This window comes from Salmo salar, chromosome ssa04 (assembly GCF_905237065.1).
Source record: "Salmo salar chromosome ssa04, Ssal_v3.1, whole genome shotgun sequence".
Taxonomy (NCBI): domain Eukaryota; kingdom Metazoa; phylum Chordata; class Actinopteri; order Salmoniformes; family Salmonidae; genus Salmo; species Salmo salar.
Window position 1 is genome coordinate 72,955,501 of NC_059445.1, and position 19,615 is coordinate 72,975,115.

A 19,615-nucleotide genomic window follows, 5' to 3' on the forward strand; every position below is an offset into this window, starting at 1 on the left:
ACCTGTTAGGGCTAAGGGGCAGTATTGACACGGCCGGATAAAAAACGTACCCGATTTAATCTGGTTACTACTCCTGCCCAGTAACTAGAATATGCATATAATTATTGGCTTTGGATAGAAAACACCCTAAAGTTTCTAAAACTGTTTGAATGGTGTCTGTGAGTATAACAGAACTCATATGGCAGGCCAAAACCTGAGAAGATTCCATGCAGGAAGTGGCCTGTCTGACAAGTTGTGTTTCATCTTGGCTCTTTTTATTGAAGACTGAGGATCTTTGCTCTAACGTGACACTTCCTACGGCTCCCATAGGCTCCCAGAGCCCGGGAAAAAGCTGAACGATATCGAGGCAGCCTCTGGCTGAAACACATTATCGCTTTTGGCAAGTGGCCGATCAGAATACTATGGGCTTAGGCGCGTGCCCGAGTCGACCGAATGCTTTATTTTCTTTCGTCTGTTTACCTAAACGCAGATTCCCGGTCGGAATATTATCGATTTTTTATGAGAAAAATGGCATAAAAATTGATTTTAAACAGCGGTTGACATGCTTCGAAGTACGGTAATGGAATATTTCGAATTTTTTTGTCACGAATTGCGCCATGCTCGTCACCCTTATTTACCCTTTCGGATAGTGTCTTGAACGCACGAACAAAACGCCGCTGTTTGGATATAACTATGGATTATTTTGAACCAAACCAACATTTGTTATTGAAGTAGAAGTCCTGGGAGCGCATTCTGACGAAGACAGCAAAGGTAATAACATTTTTCTTATAGTAAATCTGACTTTGATGAGTGCTAAACTTGCTGGGTGTCTAAATAGCTAGCCCTGTGATGCCGGGCTATCTACTGAGAATATTGCAAAATGTGCTTTCACCGAAAAGCTATTTTAAAATCGGACATATCGAGTGCATAGAGGAGTTCTGTATCTATAATTCTTAAAATAACTGTTATGCTTTTTGTGAACGTTTATCGTGAGTAATTTAGTAAATTCACCGGCAGTGTTCGGTGGGAATGCTAGTCACATGCTAGTCACATGCTAATGTAAAAACCTGGTTTTTGATATAAATATGAACTTGATCGAACAAAACATGCATGTATTGTATAACATAATGTCCTAGGGTTGTCATCTGATGAAGATCATCAAAGGTTAGTGCTACATTTAGCTGTGGTTTGGGTTTATGTGACATTATATGCTAGCTTGAAAAATGGGTGTCTGATTATTTCTGGCTGGGTACTCTGCTGACATAATCTAATGTTTTGCTTTCGTTGTAAAGCCTTTTTGAAATCGGACAGTGTGGTTAGATTAACGAGAGTCTTATCTTTAAAATGGTGTAAAATAGTCATATGTTTGAAAAATTGAAGTTTTTGCATTTTTGAGGAATTTGAATAACGCGCCACGGGATTACACTGGCTGTTGAGTAGGTGGGACGCAAGCGTCCCACCTAGCCCATAGAGGTTAAGCTAAGGACCCTGGGACTAAACACCCCCCTCTGCAACTGGATCCTGGACTTCCTGACAGACCACCCCCAGGTGATAAGGGTAGGCATCAACACTTCTGCCACGCTGATCCTCAAGACTGGGGCCCCTCAGGGGTGCGTGCTTAGTCCCCTCCTGTACTCCCTGTTCACCCATGACTGCGTGGCCAATCACGACTCCAACATCATCATTAAGTTTGCTGACGACACAACAGTGGTAGGCCTGATCACTGACAATGATGATGCCAGGTCAACAACCTCTCCCTCAATGTGAGCAAGACAAAAGTAGCTGATAGTGGACTATAGAAAAAGGAGGGTTGAACAGGCCATTAACATAGACGGGGCTGTAGTGGAGCAGGTCAAGAGTTTCAAATTCCTTGGTGTTCACATCACAAACAAACTATCACGGTCCAAACACACCAAGACAGTTGTGAAGAGGGCACGACAACACCTTTTCCCCCTCAAGAGGCTGAAAAGATGTGGCATGGGTCCCCAGATCCTCAAAAAGTTCTACAGCTGCACCATCGAGAGCATCCTGACTGGTTGCATCACTACTGTTATGGCAACTGCTCGGCATCTGATCGTAAGGCGCTACAGAGGGTAGTGCATACAGCCCAGTACATCACTGGGGCCAAGCTTCCTGCCATCCAGGACCTATGTACTAGACGGTGACAGAGGAAAGCCCAAACAATTGTCAAAGACTCCAGTCACCCAAGTCATAGACTTTTCTCTTTGCTACCGCATGGCAAGCGGTACCAGAGCGCCAAATCTAGGTCCAAAAGGCTCCTTAACAGCTTCTACCCCCAAGCCATAAGACTTCTGAACAATTCGTCAAATGCCGCCCCCCCCCCCTTTCTTTTTACACAGCTGCTACTCGCTGTTTATTATTTATGCGTAGTCACTTTACACTTACCAACATTAACATATTACCTGGACTAACCTGTACCCCCGCACATTGACTCGGTATCGTTACCCTCTGTATACAGCCTTGTTATTGTTATGCCATTTTCTTGTGTTACTTTTTTATTGTATTTTTTTACTTCAGTTTATTTAGTAAATATTTTCTTAATTCCATTTCTTGAACTGCATTTTTCGTTAAGGACTTGTAAGTCAGCATTTCACAGTAAGGTCTACACCTGTTGTATTCGGTGCATGTGACAAATACATTTGATTTGATTCAATCATATTGATCTGTATAGTAGTATTGGGACAGTTTTGGGGACAGATTAAACCTAGTCCTGGACTAAAAAGCAGCATCACCATCACACAAAACATTTCCAAACACTACTGATCATCCCTTAGAAAATATTAGCTAGATTAGGTCGACACCTGTTGTATTTGGTCTACACCTGTTGTACCTGTTGTATTTGATTTTATTTGATAATGGGTGGACTGGCAGAAATTGATGGTACCCATGATGCCAGGAAGTAAAAGCAGGAAGTGTACCCTTCAATATCCTTCAATCCTAGTTCCGGAACTCCAATTTGAGCAGCAGCAGCTGAAAAATGAGCTCCTACAAATATTGAAATTTACATGGTTTTTAGAGTGAAGTACATCGGAAAAAAGCAAAAGAAAACTGCAAGACTGAATAGGAGAAAAAACAAGCAACAAACAAAGAAGATAGGCTTTTGAAAAATAACTATTTTTCATAAAATTGTAGTTATCTTAGCAAGCTGAATTGTTTACCAGTTGCTAAGCAGTTGCTAGGGACTCTTTTGGAAGAAGCTAGCTAGCTAACGAAGAACAACAAAGAATATCTAGTTAACAGAAGAAAAGAAAGAGAAAATCAGGACAGAAGAAAAAGGATATCAAAGTGAAACAGTTCTCTAAAGACACAGGAGACAATAATACAAGAAACAACACTTCTGTAGCTTGTCAACTATGTGTCTGTCTATCCCTGTTCTCTCCTCTCTGCACAGGCCATACAAACGCTTCACACCGCGTGGCCGCTGCCACTCTAACCTGGTGGTCCCAGCGCGCACGACCCACGTGAAGTTCCAGGTCTCCGGCAGCCTCTGGAACTGCCGGTCTGCAGCCAACAAGGCTGAGTTCATCTCAGCCTATGCTACCCCCCAGTCCCTAGACTTCCTGGCGCTGACGGAAACATGGATTACCACAGATAACACTGCTACTCCTACTGCTCTCTCTTCGTCTGCCCACGTGTTCTCGCATACCCCTAGAGCATCGAGCCAGCGGGGTGGTGGCACTGGAATCCTCATCTCTCCCAAGTGGACATTCTCTCTTTCTCCCCTGACCCATCTGTCTATCTCCTCATTTGAATTCCATGCTGTCACAGTTACCAGCCCTTTCAAGCTTAACATCCTTATCATTTATTGCCCTCCAGGTTCCCTTGGAGAGTTCATCAATGAGCTTGACGCCTTGATAAGTTCCTTTCCTGAGGATGGCTCACCTCTCACAGTTATGGGTGTCTTTAACCTCCCCACGTCTACCTTTGACTCATTCCTCTCTGCCTCCTTCTTTCCACTCCTCTCCTCTTTTGACCTCACCCTCTCACCTTCCCCCCCTACTCACAACGCAGGCAATACGCTTGACCTCATCTTTACTAGATGCTGTTCTTCCACTAATCTCATTGCAACTCCCCTCCAAATCTCCGACCACTACCTTGTATCCTTTTCCCTCTTGCTCTCATCCAACACTTCTCACTCTGCCCCTACTCGGATGGTATTGCGCCGTCCCAACCTTCGCTCTCTCTCTCCCGCTACTCTCTCCTCTTCCATCCTATCATCTCTTCCCTCTGCTCAAACCTTCTCCAACCTATCTCCTGATTCTGCCTCCTCAACCCTCCTCTCCTCCCTTTCTGCATCCTTTGATTTTCTCTGTCCCCTATCCTCCAGGCCGGCTCGGTCCTCCCCTCCTGCTCCGTGGCTCGACGACTCACTACGAGCTCACAGAACAAGGCTCCGGGCAGCCGAGCGGAAATGGAGGAAAACTCGCCTCCCCTGCGGACCTGGCATCCTTTCACTCACTCCTCTCTACATTCTCCTCTTCTGTCTCTGCTGCTAAAGCCACTTTCTACCACTCTAAATTCCAAGCATCTGCCTGTAACCCTAGGAAGCTCTTTGCTACCTTCTCCTCCCTCCTGAATCCTCCTCCCCCTCCCCCCCTCCTCCCTCTCTGCGGATGACTTCGTCAACCATTTTGAAAAGAAGGTTGACGATATCCGATCCTCGTTTGCTAAGTCAAACGACACCGCTGGTCTTGCTCACACTGCCCTACCCTGTGCTTTGACCTCTTTCTCCCCTCTCTCTCCAGATGAAATCTCGCGTCTTGTGACGGCCGGTCGCCCAACAACCTGCCCACTTGACCCTATCCCCTCCTCTCTTCTCCAGACCATTTCCGGAGACCTTCTCCCCTTCCTCACCTCGCTCATCAACTCATCCTTGACCGCTGGCTACGTCCCTTCCGTCTTCAAGAGAGCGAGAGTTGCACCCCTTCTGAAAAAACCTACACTCGATCCCTCCGATGTCAACAACTACAGACCAGTATCCCTTCTTTCTTTTCTCTCCAAAACTCTTGAACGTGCCGTCCTTGGCCAGCTCTCCTGCTATCTCTCTCAGAATGACCTTCTTGATCCTAATCAGTCAGGTTTCAAGACTGGGCATTCAACTGAGACTGCTCTTCTGTGTCACGGAGGCTCTCCGCACTGCTAAAGCTAACTCTCTCTCCTCTGCTCTCATCCTTCTAGACCTATCTGCTGCCTTTGATACTGTGAACCATCAGATCCTCCTCTCCACCCTCTCCGAGTTGGGCATCTCCGGCGCGGCCCACGCTTGGATTGCGTCCTACCTGACAGGTCGCTCCTACCAGGTGGCGTGGCGAGAATCTGTCTCCGCACCATGCGCTCTCACCACTGGTGTCCCCCAGGGCTCTGTTCTAGGCCCTCTCCTATTCTCGCTATACACCAAGTCACTTGGCTCTGTCATATCCTCACATGGTCTCTCCTATCATTGCTATGCAGACGACACACAATTAATCTTCTCCTTTCCCCCTTCTGATAACCAGGCGGCGAATCGCATCTCTGCATGTCTGTCAGACATATCAGTGTGGATGACGGATCACCAGCTCAAGCTGAACCTCGGCAAGACGGAGCTGCTCTTCCTCGCGGGGAAGGACTGCCCGTTCCATGATCTCGCCATCACGGTTGACAACTCCCTTGTGTCCTCCTCCCAGAGTGCTAAGAACCTTGGCGTGATCCTGGACAACACCCTGTCGTTCTCCACTAACATCAAGGCGGTGACCCGATCCTGTAGGTTCATGCTCTACAACATTCGCAGAGTACGACCCTGCCTCACACAGGAAGCGGCGCAGGTCCTAATCCAGGCACTTGTCATCTCCCGTCTGGATTACTGCAACTCGCTGTTGGCTGGGCTCCCTGCCTGTGCCATTAAACCCCTACAACTCATCCAGAACGCCGCAGCCCGTCTGGTGTTCAACCTTCCCAAGTTCTCTCACGTCACCCCGCTCCTCCGCTCTCTCCACTGGCTTCCAGTTGAAGCTCGCATCCGCTACAAGACCATGGTGATTGCCTACGGAGCTGTGAAGGGAACGGCACCTCCATACCTTCAGGCTCTGATCAGGCCCTACACCCAAACAAGGGCACTGCGTTCATCCACCACTGGCCTGCTGGCCCCCCCTACCTCTGAGGAAGCACAGTTCCCGCTCAGCCCAGTCAAAACTGTTCGCTGCTCTGGCACCCCAATGGTGGAACAAGCTCCCTCACGACGCCAGGGCAGCGGAGTCAATCACCACCTTCCGGAGACACCTGAAACCCCACCTCTTTAAGGAATACCTAGGATAGGATAAAGTAATCCTTCTAACCCCCCCCTTAAAAGATTTAGATGCACTATTGTAAAGTGGTTGTTCCACTGGATATCATAAGGTGAATGCACCATTTTGTAAGTCGCTCTGGATAAGAGCGTCTGCTAAATGACTTCAATGTAAATGTAAATGTAAATATGTGCTGTGATTTGTAAAGTCAACTCAACTGACATTACAAATAGCCACATCATTTAAATGAACATTCTACATTACCATGGCAATCCAGCATCAGTTGATAGAACATTCCAAAATACCATGGGAATTATTGCATCACAATACAAGGTAGACATTGCGAATGTACCCATGAGTTTATCAGTCAAATTGCCAGGGTTAGCGCTTCCAAGCCCATTCTATTCATTCTATTTCTATGGTCAAGAACATCAGGGTGCGAATCGGCATTCAAAACTAATCAAGGACTCAACAAGTTCCAACAAGTAAAAGAATGCTGAATAAAATCTAGAATAATCTATAAATGATTTACTCTAGCTCCACTTCGAGGACTTATTAATAGATGTCTCAGCTTCATTGTGGAAAGTTGCTTTCGTCAAAGGGCAAGCATTTATAACCCTCACACTTTCAGCTCTCTCCATTCATTCCTTTTAATTACAATGTCACAGGCCAGGCCTGCGTACATACATCATAGCCAAGTTCTTGGAGCTCTTCCAACACTAGCAGGCTCTCTCTCAAAGGCCAATTAGCTAGAGCTACACAGTCCAGCACAGTGTTGCAGACACAGCTCCTGTTATTTCCGTGTTGGGAACAGCTTCAAAAAGCAGTAGAACCAGAGCCTGTGTTTGTCAGCAGAGTCGTTCTGTGTAATGGGGACAACTGCTAAAGAAGGGATGGGTGTGTGGAGCTGGCGATCTGCTCAGGGCTCCCAATTCCAGGGATCTAGGGACCAATTATCAGTTCTCATCTCACATTGGAGGCCTATTCTTTTTAACGATGACCGTTGAAAGCTAACATCTACCAATGGCTGGCAAGATAAAACAGCATATGGGTCTTTCTATAAATAAAGGGACCAACTTGTGACATCAGGGTCAAAATTCCTAAATGGTTTGATAATAATAATAACAATAATATATTATAATCAGTAAACTCTTAAAACAGTGTGTGTGTGTGTGTGTGTGTGTGTGTGTGTGTGTGTGTGTGTGTGTGTGTGTGTGTGTGTGTGTGTGTGTGTGTGTGTGTGTGTGTGTGTGTGCAAACTAGACATCACATTCTTGCTTCCTCTGTCCTTGTTTCCTCCACTCCTTGCCTCTCATTGTAACTCCATTGGAGCCCGAGGGGAGGAACCTTCCCCCAATGTGCTTTGAGAGGGAGGTGAGGAATGGAGGACACAAGGGGAGAATCTCAATGGCATTTCCTTCACTCTTCACGTCCTCTCTCCTTCTGACCATCTCATCCAATGGGTTTTGAGAAGGAGACAACAAATCAAAGAAATGCAATTGAGACAGAGGAAGTAAGTATTTGACAGCTATGAACATGTTTTTACAGGGCCAGACTGATTGGCTGAGCTACCATAATACCCATGGCCTGTCCAGAAACAATCCCTAGCCCCTACTACCCAGAGTCTAGACACTTGTGGAGCTCTGAGAGGGATTGATGCGTGGTGACATGGTGAGAGCTCCACCTCACCCTCTGATAGGCTTAGTGGAATTTTGGCGGTATTGCTCTACACCTGTCCAAATCTGTCCAATGCTCTCAGTGTCTAGGGGGAGGGGTTAGGGGTTGTTTCTCCATGGTACCCCACAACCCTTCAGGTGTGTGGTGGACCTACAGCACGACACTTGAGGCATTGGTTGGATGTTTAATTCCATTGATATACACACACAGATTTGCACAGGTGTAAGTTCCACACCCACGGCACTCTATCAGGCTAATCAGACTGGTCTGAGAAGCTGGAGACCTGCCGTAAACAGTGAAAGAATATATTTACATTTATACTATTCTCACCTTTGCTTCATTCGAGCTAGTTAGATGTGCAACCACTGACTAACTATAGCTAGGGGCATATCTCAAGTCTAGCAATAGATACTGTTGTTTATTAAGATAACCAATGGTTAGCTAGGTAGCTAGAATATACAGTGCATTCGGAAAGTATACAGACCCCTTCCCCTTTTCCACATTTTGTTACATTACAGCCTTATTCTAAAATGGAATCAATCCATTTTTTCCCTCATCAATCTATACACAATACTATTATGATATAAGGCGAGACCCAGATTCAGACACAGGAGGCAGATGGTTGGAGTCTTACAATATTTATTAATCCAATAGGGGAAGGCAAGAGAATGGTCGTGGACAGGCAAAAGGATCAAAACCAGTTCAGAATCCAAAAAGGTACCGAAGGGCAGGCAGAATCAAGGTCAGGCCAGGCAGGATGATCAGGCAGGCAGGAAAGAAGTCCAGAGTAAGGCAGGGGTCAAAACCGGGAGGACTATCAAAAAAGAGAATAGAAAATGGAGTATGGGAAATACAGGTTGACTTGACTAAACATACAAGACGAACTGGCACAGAGAGACAGGAAACAGTGACAAATACACTGGGGAAAACAAGCGACAACTGGAGGGGGTGGAGACAATAACGAGGACAGGTGAAACTGATCAGGGTGTGACAAATACTCCATAACGACAAACTGAAAACAGGTTAAGTTATTAAAAATAAGTTATTAAAAATAAAAAAATGAAATACCTTATTTACAATAAGTATTCAGGCACGCCGATACAACTATGAGACTCGAAATTGAGCTCAGGTGCATCCTGTTTCCATTGATCATCATTGAGATGTTTCTACAACTTGATTGGAGTCCACTTGTGGTAAATTCAATTGATTGGACATTACTTGGAAAAGCGCACACCTGTCTATATAAAGTCCCACAGTTGACAGTGCATGTCAGAACAAAAACCAAGCCATGAGGTCGAAGGAATTGTCCGTAGAGCTCAGAGACAGGATTGTGTCGAGGCACAGATCTGGGGAAGGTTACCAAAACATTTGTGGAGCATTGAAGGTCCCCAAGAACACAGTGGCGTCCATCATTCTTAAATGGAATAAATTTGGAACTACCAAGACTTCCTAGAGCTGGCCACACTGCCAAACTGAGCAATCGGGGGAGAAGGGCCTTGGTCAGGGAGGTGACCAAGAATCCGATGGTCACTCTGACAGAGCTCCAGAGTTCCTCTGTGGAGATGGGAGAAACTTCCAGAAAGACAACCATCTCTACAGCACTCCACCAATCAGGCCTTTATGGTAGAGTGGCCAGACGGAAGCCACTCCTCAGTAAAAGGCACATGACAGCCCGCTTGGAGTTTACCAAAAGGCAGTTGAAAACTCTCAGACCATGAGAAACAAGATTCTCTGGTCTGATGAAACTATTTGGACTGAATGCCAAGCATCATGTCTGGAGGAAACCTGGCACCATCCCTACAGTGAAGCATGGTGGTGGCAATATCATGCTGTGGGGGATGTTTCTCAACAGCAAGGACTGGGAGTCAGGATCGAGGGAAAGATGAACGGAGCAAAGTACAGAGACCCTTGATGAAAACCTGCTCCAGAGCGCTCAGAACCTCAAACTGGGACGAATGTTCACCTTCCAACAGGACAACAACCCTAAATGCACAGCCAAGACAACGCAGGTGTGGCTTTGGGACAAGTGTCCGAATGTCCTTTAATGGCCCAGCCAGAGCCCGGACTTGAACCCGATCAAACATTTCTGGAGAGACCTGAAAATAGCTGTGCAGTAATGCTCTCCATCCAACCTGACAGAGCTTGAGAGGATCTGCAGAGAAGAATGGGAGAAACTCCCCAAATACAGGTGTGCCAAGCTTGTAGCGTCATACCCAAGAAGACTCAAGGCTGTAATCGCTGCCAAAGGTGCTTCAACAAAGTACTGAGTAAAGGGTCTGAATACTTATGTAAATGTAATATCCATTTTTATTGTTAATACATTTGCAAAAATGTATTTAAAAAAACTGTTTTTGGTTTGTATTATGGGGTATTGTGTGTAGATCGAGGGGGGGAAATGATTTAATCTATTTTAGAATAAGGCTGTAACATAACAAAATGTGGAAAAAGTCAAGGAGTCTGAATACTTTCCGAAAGCACTGTATCAATCAGCTAACCATTTACAGTAACAGCAGTTCATTAATAAGTCAATACACACTAAATCATATGCAGAAATGGAGAAATCTTACCTTATACTGGCACTGTGGCATGGTATGAGCAGCTATTAATCAATGAATTAATAGACCATAGATTAATAGAATGGAGTTAGAAGGGTGACCTCCTACTAAAGGACAGGAAGTGTTGGCTGCGCACTTGAGCAGGCATTCCACATTAAACCCTACACACATTTGAACATCAACATGCACAAAAAAAAAAGATTTCTCTTCAAAAATGTATAAACAAGCCGTTTTCACATTTCCGATTGATCCATTTTAACGATGAAAACAAATTATCAAAATGTACATGGACCATAATCTTACCTCAGGAATCTTGATTTAATGTTGTCCATGAAGTAGGCTAATTATCTTGACCGCCGTAACAACAGACACCAAAACTGTCTGTCATTCCTCGAGATCAACATTATTCCCACACTTTGGCTGTTGTTAAATCGCATGCAGTATCACACAAGCTCTTTATCACATGACTGTCATTCAGAAAATCCTTTCCTGAATCAACTGATGTGGCGCGATAATGTCCCAACGTAACTAAACAGCTAGACATCAAATGCGCATCAAACTACTTTTATATTTTTGAAGAACCCCGTTAATGACAGTATTGATTTTAGTTTTATTAATCATATTTGTAAGGATGGACGCTGGAGACGAGAAGCAGGTACAGGGAGTGAACATTTAATAACCACGGACAGGAACAGAATACGGACAGCGTCTGGACAGGGGAAACGGATATGATGCTGACACGGCGATGAAACCGAGGAAACAGACAGATATAGAGAAGGCAATCAAAACGTGAAGGAGTGCAGGTGAGCCCAATGAGCGGTGACGCTCATAATAATGGTGACAGGTGTGCTCTCGAGCGCCAGAGAGGGAGAGCAGGAGCAGGCATGACAATATTAAAGTTACTATTTCTGTTTGAAGCATTGGATTTTTCAATCACATACATTATTTTGGATATGTGTGCACATGAAAACTGTTTACACACCGTAACATAGGGAGATACGAAATGCTACGAGGTTACAATACACTTCCGAGATCTCCATACCAAAAAAGAGACAGACAGCAATATCCAGGAACTTCACGTGATCAAGGTCAATGTGTAATTCAATTGTTAAATGCTGAGTATATGATATAACTACAAACAACAGTATCATACATTTTTAAACATAGGTTTTGATTAAACTTTTGAATTATATTGAATGTATTTACCTTCCCCCTTTATATCATAATTTATTCACATGAAGAATAAAAAAGTCAAATTATTATTAATGACTTTGTAAGAGCTCCAAACAGACTGCAAGAAATGCTCACTGGTACCCTCTTTTATAGAAAGACACACATATATTAATTGAACCTGACCAAATTTGATGTCATACCAATAGCCAATAGATGTAGTCAGAGAATATAATAATAATTCATTAGGTGACACAAAGTACAGATGTAGGATCTTCATGTGATCACTCTTTTGTTGCTAAGAATTTTCCTGCACGGCAGGAAATGCAACATTTTTGTTTATTTCAGTTATAAAAAGTATTCTATAGTTTGTAATTTCCACTTTGAAATTGTGACACACACAAGGAAATTATTATTCAGTATTTTTGTTTTCACAAATCTGTAATTGATTCCATTGTCTGTTTTATTGCTTGAGATCTTAGGCAAGGAACAATCCCAATGTATGTATCTCAATACCTACAAACTGTAATAAAACTTGAACTTAAACTGTGAAACAAAAAAAACAGTTATCTTAACGTGCTATAATTTGTTTGTGTTTTTTAGAGTCAACTGCCTTCCTCATTGGTGAAGTAGTACCACTACCACAGAACTACAATGAGTAGAAACGGCCTCCACATTCAGGTGAATAATCCTGTAATGGGTAGACTGGCAGGATTCATTACATTTCTAAGCCCACTACTCCGAGGTCCCATCAGGCTCACCTCGGTTGGGCAGGCGTGTTGTAGCACCGCGGTGAGGGAGCCCGTGCCCGTCTGTTCCCACTTGTCGGCCATGTGGTTGACCTCCTCCAGCTTCTGCTTGCAGCTCTTTTGGGTGTTCAGCAGCGTCACCTCATAGAACTCCTGGATATCTGTGGAAAAAATGACAGATTCCCATTTGATCATTTACAATACTTAGAAATGTCCCTTGAGAGGAAATATGGATGGAAACAGACACTTGACAAGCCTTTCACTAATTCCAATATAATTTCAGTGTAAGCCGGCAGACTTCCGTTTACGTCAACATGCTGCGTTTCAGATGTACATGGAAATGGGGGTCTTTGATTAAACACAGGATTACTGCCTCATTGGCCATCAACCAAAATAAAAGGGGGCAATCTGTGAAATTGGATTGCTGGCACTGACATTAGATGCTATAGCAGAAGAACAGCACCAACGTATGGCCAAATTCTCTTGTCCGGTACAACTGGGAACCCTCCTAAGAGGCAGAGTAAGTCCAAAGTTCTGTTGGAGACTGTCCCAAATCTGTCCCAAATTCATAGTTATTCATTTGCTCTGGATATCTGCACGGCATTGCATATATAGAGAATTCACCGTCACTGAATGCAAATTTGAACCGAATTATAAAGTACAAACTACATTAGTCTACAGGGCTGTATCAGTGCTACGCAGGTTCTCAGGATAAAGAAACCATGAACAAACAAAGAGCAAATAGCTGTAAGTAGAAAATATATCTGCAACTCTGCTCCCAGTCCTTAGCCTTAGTGAAGACTAGAAGCTGATGTCTCTTGTTGAAGAAGCAGTCAACAATATTCTGTCAAGAAGTCCAAGCTAGATCCATTTGGACAGCTTGTGCCACCAGCAGTCGGGTGTGCACTGAAGCAGCTTGGTCAACGCTGTTTTTTTATAATTCGGCCTCAATTATATGGTGAAAATGTACTTATGAAATTCATTGTTTTATTAAATTATTCCAACAAATCTTTACATGCTGTTACATTAGGCTATTATTTGGATACCGGAGCGTTATAATAATTTACAAATGTTCAGAAAATCATTAACACATGATCAATAAATGGTTTCTAAATGATAGTTATTATTAGGTGTTACCCCAAAATACTTGATGGCCCAGTTCTTGCATAATGTATTAACTATGCAGTAGGCAATTGGCAAACGTTGCTCTTGAAGTGGGTCTCCACAGCCAAGAGGTGTAATTCACTTCAAGACAGTCAACAAAAGTAAAGCTATTCACTTGAAACCCTAATCTTTTTGCATGAATTCAACACTGGAAGAGAATTCAAACTCCAACATTCCATCTTACAAACAGTTTGATACACAACACTCATTCACTCAGTTTGATACACAACACTCATTCACTCAGTTTGATACACAACACTCATTCACTCAGTTTGATACACAACACTCATTCACTCAGTTTGATACACAACACTCATTCACTCAGTTTGATACACAACACTCATTCACTCAGTTTGATACACAACACTCATTCAACGCTGATTGGCAAACACCATGTTTTCTACATACAACACAAATTGTAGTGATTCCTTCTGGTCTTGTGTGTCATTTAATCCAAAGAGAGTGTTGTGTGTCTTGTGTATCATGTGTGTCTGGTTGATGTCTTGTGTGTCATGTGTGTCATGTGTGTCTGGTTGATGTCTTGTGTGACGTGTGTGTCTTGTGTGTCGTGTTGATGTCTTGTGTGTCGTGTTGATGTCTTGTTGATGTCTTGTGTGTCGTGTTGATGTCTTGTGTGTCGTGTTGATGTCTTGTTGATGTCTTGTGTGTCGTGTTGATGTCTTGTGTGTCGTGTTGATGTCTTGTGTGTCGTGTTGATGTCTTGTTGATGTCTTGTGTGTCGTGTGTGTCTGAAGACTTCGCTCTAATAGCAACGCCATCTTACTTCGGCGGAAGGTTATAGCAGGATTCACTTGAGTGGCGGATCCTTGAAATAGAACAGCTTTAGCACTGCTAAGAGCAGGGCCGTGCACAGACCTTTTGGGGGGGCAGGTCCTCCAACAACCAAAAAATTGCACCCCCCCCCCAAAGAACATTACGCAACCGCGGTCAGAGACTCGTTGAGCAATTATGACTTTGATTATTCAGTTAAAAGCAATAGATGGCCACATCTTAATGGCTTATTAAATGACACATATTTAACGCAAATTTAATGACAACTGGGTTCAGGACAACCACGACAAAAACTGTATACAAAAAAATCTAAGTAATAAAAGGGCACTTTAGAGACTAGAAAGAAGGGCAAATGGGCATGTGCTCTGCACTGGCAGCGCTGATCTGTGCACGTGCCTGCACTGTAAAAAAAAAATCAAGTAGTTCAACTAATTATTATTAAGTAACTGGTTTCACAGGCTTTTTTTTTTGCTTACTCAATATTTCGGTCCAAGTGTTACCTGAACTGAAAAAAATTGGTGGTCCAAACTTAGCTCCAACATGGTTTGCTTGTTCACCAAGAATGGTCTAACAGTAACTAATGCAGACATTTTTTGAAGTAAATAAACCACACACAAAGGGGCTGTTTCCTGGACACAGACTAAGCATAAAAGAAGGACAAACTGGTTTGCTTTCATGGAGGACTGGCTTGAATTGTAAGGATGACCACACAATTTATTTTCATCATGAGACAAATCTATTGGTTTTCTACCCAAAGTTACAAAGGAAATGTTGAGATCTATTTGGTACTGTCATACAACTTTGTGGTAAATAATGCAGGAAACTTATATTACACATTTCTTTGAACAGCGAAAGAAATACCATCAACAGATTCACAGGGAATACATTACATAGAATGGAGAAGCAATACTCCAAGCCGCAGCTTCATACTACTTGTTAAACACAGAGAACTGATACTGTATATTGGGTTGTTGTGGTGGGATTGGCATGGGTAGGAAGAAATTTGGTCTAAATCAGATATTAGGTACTATATTTATTGAATATTATCTGAATCCTATAAATTAAAAAATGTACAATTTGGGTGCAATCAATTAGCTTGTCCTAAATGAAATACAATAAAAAAGAAAAATTGTTTCAGGAATGCCAATCGTACCTGTTTCTAAATACAGAAACAATTTAAGAACAATCTGAGATGGTGGGTGTCATGGCTTGCTGAAATGACAGGAAATGACTCATAAGAAGTACTTCAAGAAGCAATTGAAATTCCAAGTCCAATATTTTGTAATAGAGAAGCATTGAGGAAAATCAGAATTTTGGTTTACCTCCTGACTGGGAAAGTCAGTTGCACAACTGAATGAATTCAACCGAAATGTGTCACATTTAACCTAACCCCTCAGAATCAGAGGGGTGCGGGGGGATGCCTTAATCGACATCATCGGCGCCCGGGGAGAAGTTGTTGTTGGGTGTTTAACGGCCTTGCAGAAGGGCAGAACAGCATATTTTTCCACCTTGTCAGCTCTGGGATTCAAACTAGCTACCTTTCAGTTACTGGCCCAACGCTCTTAACCGCTAGGCAGCCTGCCACTGCAGAATTGGCTGAATTTAAATGTAATTGACCCAAACCTCGAAAATGGTACAGAAATGAATTGTATTGGAGATGTGCTTCACTCACCCAATGGTTGGGCATTTCACCCTCATTGAAAATAGTTATAAAACAGGGCGAATTGAAATGGAATTGACACCAATCCTGACAATTGTATGACTCTAGAAGAATAATTAAAGACTATATCATTAAAATACTGATGTTGCACATTGACTCGGTACCGGTACCCCCTGTATATAGCCTCGTTATTGTTATGTAATTTTATTGTGTAACTTTTTATAAAAATGCTTACTTTAGTTTATTTAGTAAATATTTTATTAACTCCATTTCTTGAACTGCATTGTTGGTTAAGGACTTGTAAGTAAGCACTTCACGGTACGGTCTACACCTGTTGTATTCGGCGCATGTGACAAATACAATTTGATTTGATTTGATTCAATCATAGTGATCTGTATAGTAGTATTGGGCCGGTTTCGGGGACAGATAAAGCCTCGTCCTGGACTAAAAAGCAGCAACGCCATCACACAAAACACTTCCAAACACCACTGAGCATCCCTTAGAAAAGATTAGCTAGATTAGCTCATACGGTAATAATGTAGGTGGACAAATACTTGTTATGCAATCGAAGAATCGTTAATTAATAACAAAGGCAGACCTTTCAAAATAATAGCTGCTGCATGTTCAACAAAAGAAACTGAACCCATAACAAGTCATCTTTCGCAGCAGTCCAGAGGCTCGTCTCCACAGACAGAACCCAAATTTACATTTAAATGGAGGTCAATGACAACAAGCTATTTGCATTCATGACAAAACGTTGGGAGTACAATAGTTTAGTCCCTGCTCTCCAAACCACATGTTTGTGCGAGTCCATCATATACTGCTAAGAATTAGTGTTATATGTTTGCTGAGAAACAGGTTGGCAAATTTGAAAGGCACTACACACAGTATTTGTGTAATAAACCATTGGCACGAATGCCTCTTTTCGCATTGTATGAAATACAAGAAGATAAACACACCTCATTGAACCGAAATGTATGCAAATCCCCTAGACTCATTGAGTGCCAGTGAAGTGTCGTATGGGGATTGGATACCCTGAATTTACAAAACAAATGCAGAATTCTCTTAGTCACAGCCATCTTAAGATTCAATGTGAGATGCACATGTTCTACTAGCCAACAACACTACACAGCACCGTATTTTGTCAAACCTTTCATCAGGTTGTATAGGCAACATGATAAGATTCAGATGATCTGTATTGTCCCATTGCAGAGCAATTTGGTTGCAGCAGTCCAAAAGCATAAAAAAAATAACAGATTGTGTGCTGTATTTCCCTGTTTAGTGGTTTTTCATTGTAATTGTGCAAATGGATAATTCAGATATATTTTTATATAATAAATATGTACAACTACCCTCTATACTAGGAACTCATTTGAAACACAAGCTACTTGACAAAGTTTCCTTTCATTCAAATTCATTCACTGTCTTATCTGCAGTTGCCAAATAGCTTATAGCTGAATAATTGCATTAACTAAAAGGCCTACATGCAACTTCCTGTATAATAGTGGCCCATATTCAAACAAACAAAATGTTAAAAAGTAAAAGTAGCACACGGGGTAACTTACAGTGCAGTGAAACTTTGCTTGTCTCCATAGACATCCCGAGCGCTGCCGGTCCCTTGAAGCAGTGTGCTGTGGGAGCACCAGATGCCCATGCAACAAAACAGCAAGCCTACTCCTCCGGCAGGCCGCCTGTTCAACTTCAATAGAGACAATGACCTTGCACCCCGGGCAGCCCTCGCACTCCGACAGCTGATTTCTAATGCAGCCCTGTGTCTGATAATGTGCTTAACGCTGCCATGCTGCGCAGAATCCCCCTTCACAACCCCTCTCACACACCTCTACACAGTGTGGACATGGGTGCCCCCTTTTCATAGACAGTTGAATCTACAAGTGCCGGCGGGCACTGGCAGTCACACTCTTTGTCATGGGAGAGCAGGGGATGTATGGGGGGACCCATAGAAGGGATGGCAGCCAGGTGGGGGTATTTCAGACACTTGGCTCATGCATGAAGGGCACACATAAGCCTGTGAGGACAGCTTTAAGTGGCTGTGTAGCGCCGGGGTGGAGGGCCACCGGCTTCCGCACAGGGCAGACTTCTTTCCTGGCTGTCACACAGTCAAACGGGGACAGAGAACAACCCCACACTTAGGCCATAAGGATATTACCTACTCCTGGAGAATAGCTTGAAATTCAAATCACAGCCTATGCTAAGGTATGCCTGATGATTACTTCCAACATACTGAATGTAAAAGCATGGGCGATTAAATAGCCTTTCTGAGATAGCTACAAAATACTGCCTTATGGCATCACACGTAAACCCATCCATAGACTTGCTGTAGTTTCAGGGGAGTGTAACATGCTAATATGCTGATCTGAAGGTATTTTATGCTGCATTACATTAGGAAACAAGACGAGTCCCAGGGATTTTCTTCACTGCCTGCCGCAGTGGATTTTTCCACAGTTTTTGTGGATTACTCAACATAAAGCTGTAAAACAAGGCTACAGTGAAAACTCCCTCAACATTGTCCCCTAGTCCTACACTATACCAAAAATAAATATTACGCAACTTACTCGATATTTCTTCTTTATTATTCTGCCACCATACTATATTTGCTCAAAATATATTGATTTGGTTTGGTTCAATGTTGACAGGGGAAAGACAGAAAAAGCACACAGACAGCTGACATATCAGCCACATACATACAAGCACTGGGAAGAGTGTGTGTAACAGGGAGAATGATTCTTTCTCTGTGTTTCAGCAAGGTGTGTTAAGTCAATATCACATTAGAAACAGGACAGGTGACGTCTTCCTTAGTAAATCGTTCCATTAGCGTGTGGCAGCCCGCACTCTGTTCTGTTGGGAGTATTTTTTACAGCTCCGATTGCACAACAGCACTTATGATGCCTCCCTTAGTTGTTGTCAGCTGTGACACCTGAGGCCCATTGAAGGAGCCGTGTTGAAGGGTGTGTGTGTGTGTGTGTCTGTGAACAATACATCTCATCATGCCATAAAGGCCCTGAGCAACAATGGAAACAACACACCCTTAACCTTCTGAACCACAATAAGCCCTAACCAGTGTTTAATTTGAGGAGGATCCTGCGGGAACAGGATCAGGGCACCTCACCATTTTGGACTGTTTCATTCCAGAACTTATTTGGCCGGATCCAGTAGTTCTCGTGGAATGAAAATACATTTCACTTTCTGCAATGTAAACATTTTAATAAAAGCGATCAAAGTTAAATCGAGTTGCCTGTTTGTTAATCCCCCCCCCCTCCCTGATATTCTAAGAGTTGCTTCGGGTTGGGTCGGCCCGGGCTTATGGTTTGCGCAACATAGTAACCTATGTTTGAGACCAAGGAGCGGCCGTGGCTGTGTGAGCACGCCTGTATCTCTCACAGAACTAGATTGAGATTGTCACGTCCTGACCAATATTTAGGTATTATTTCTATTATATTTGGTCAGGACGTGGCAGAGGTATATTTGTTTTGTATTATGGGGTTTTGTGTGTGGTGTAGTGGGGTGTATTAGTTTGGTATAGGTTCTAGGTTTGTTTTTCTATGTGTAGTTTTGGGTGCTGGACTCTCA

At 43.2% G+C, this 19,615-nt stretch overlaps 1 protein-coding gene across 15 annotated transcripts in view; it reads right to left on the reverse strand.

Moving 5' to 3' along the window:
- Positions 1 to 19,615, reverse strand: part of LOC106603804 (disks large homolog 2) — a 325,722-nt gene that overhangs the window by 273,369 nt on the left and 32,738 nt on the right. For 14 of the 15 annotated variants that reach the window (XR_006769672.1, XR_006769671.1, XM_045717311.1 and 11 more), the window contains exon 3: positions 12,424 to 12,572. Coding sequence is in view for 13 of the 15 variants with exons in the window: in XM_045717311.1 (XP_045573267.1) it covers positions 12,424 to 12,572 (149 nt within the window). In the remaining 2 variants the exon portion in view is untranslated. Of the gene's footprint in view, positions 1 to 12,423; positions 12,573 to 17,592; positions 17,713 to 19,615 lie in introns of those variants that run through there. The other variant, XM_045717312.1, reaches the window with a different exon arrangement.